Source organism: Plectropomus leopardus, unplaced genomic scaffold (assembly GCF_008729295.1).
Source record: "Plectropomus leopardus isolate mb unplaced genomic scaffold, YSFRI_Pleo_2.0 unplaced_scaffold86278, whole genome shotgun sequence".
NCBI classification, from domain to species: Eukaryota; Metazoa; Chordata; class Actinopteri; order Perciformes; family Serranidae; genus Plectropomus; species Plectropomus leopardus.
This window is the reverse complement of record NW_024695104.1, coordinates 1-979: the sequence shown is the minus strand read 5'-3', so window position 1 is coordinate 979 and position 979 is coordinate 1. Positions and strand designations below refer to the sequence as shown.

The window sequence follows — 979 nt, the reverse complement described above, 5'->3', positions numbered from 1 at the left end:
AAAAAATAAAGCAAAAAAAATAAAACAAATAAATAAATAAATAAACAAAAAAAACTCTTTCTGTAAGCAGCTAAAATTTTCTGAACATCTGATTCATCACAAAGGTGAGGAAAGATTATAATCGAAGACTCACCCTGGTCCGGCGCGATGCATTCACACTTGTAGGCGGTGATGTAGTCGGGCTTGAAGCCGCGGTTGATCGGGTAATACTTCAAAGCTCCTACCTGAGAAAAACAAACAAACAAACCAAACCAGCGTGTTTTTGTTTGTGCTCTTCATCTGAACACCTGTTTATTTCACGCGTCACTCACCATCTTCTTAATGGCGTCGGAGATGAATATGAAGGAGATGAGGCTGGAGAAGCCCTCCTCGGTGAAGCGGGTCATGTACTTGATGATGTAGCTGGCGTCCGTGACGACCAGCAGGAAACACTGGAGACACGAGTGGAGGCCGATCCACAGACGCAGCTCCATGTAGTCCACATCGTTGTTTCTGGAGAGAGAGAGAGAAAGCGTTGGAGACGTTCACCTCCACCTGTTTGCTTTCGGAGCCGCTCGCGTCTGTGTGTTCCCGCTCACTTGCTGAACTCGTAAAGAAGTTTCTCGAAGATGAGGATCGGTCCGGTCGAGCTGAGGATGATGAGCGGCTGACCGCCAAAACAGCAAAAGACCGTCCCTGCCAGAGCGGTGCCGAGGAAACTCTCCATCACTCCCTTTAAGAAGAGAAGACACAAATAAATGTCATTAACCCTTTGAAACCACAAAGTCATGCTGCTTTCAGGTGAATTTCACAAGCATTTAAACCTCTGAAATGTGAGCGAAGTGGATGATTTCTTTAAAAATGCAGAGAGAATGACCTAAAATTTATCTTAAAAAAAGAAGAATCATCAGAAAATTATTAATGAATTAAAGATTAATATATTTAAAAAAACATTTAAAATTATTGTAATTATATATTTTTTCCAGATATTCTTATTTAA

General features: G+C 41.4%; 1 protein-coding gene across 1 annotated transcript; it reads right to left on the bottom strand.

Moving 5' to 3' along the window:
- Nucleotides 1–133: 133 nt before the first annotated feature.
- On the bottom strand, nucleotides 134–712 carry LOC121940412 (electrogenic sodium bicarbonate cotransporter 4-like; the record flags this gene model as incomplete). The annotated part of the gene is made up of 3 exons (XM_042483190.1): nucleotides 134–224; nucleotides 312–492; nucleotides 579–712. Coding segments are annotated over 3 exons (406 nt in total), but the record flags the coding sequence as incomplete, so codon positions are not given.
- Nucleotides 713–979: the final 267 nt, after the last annotated feature.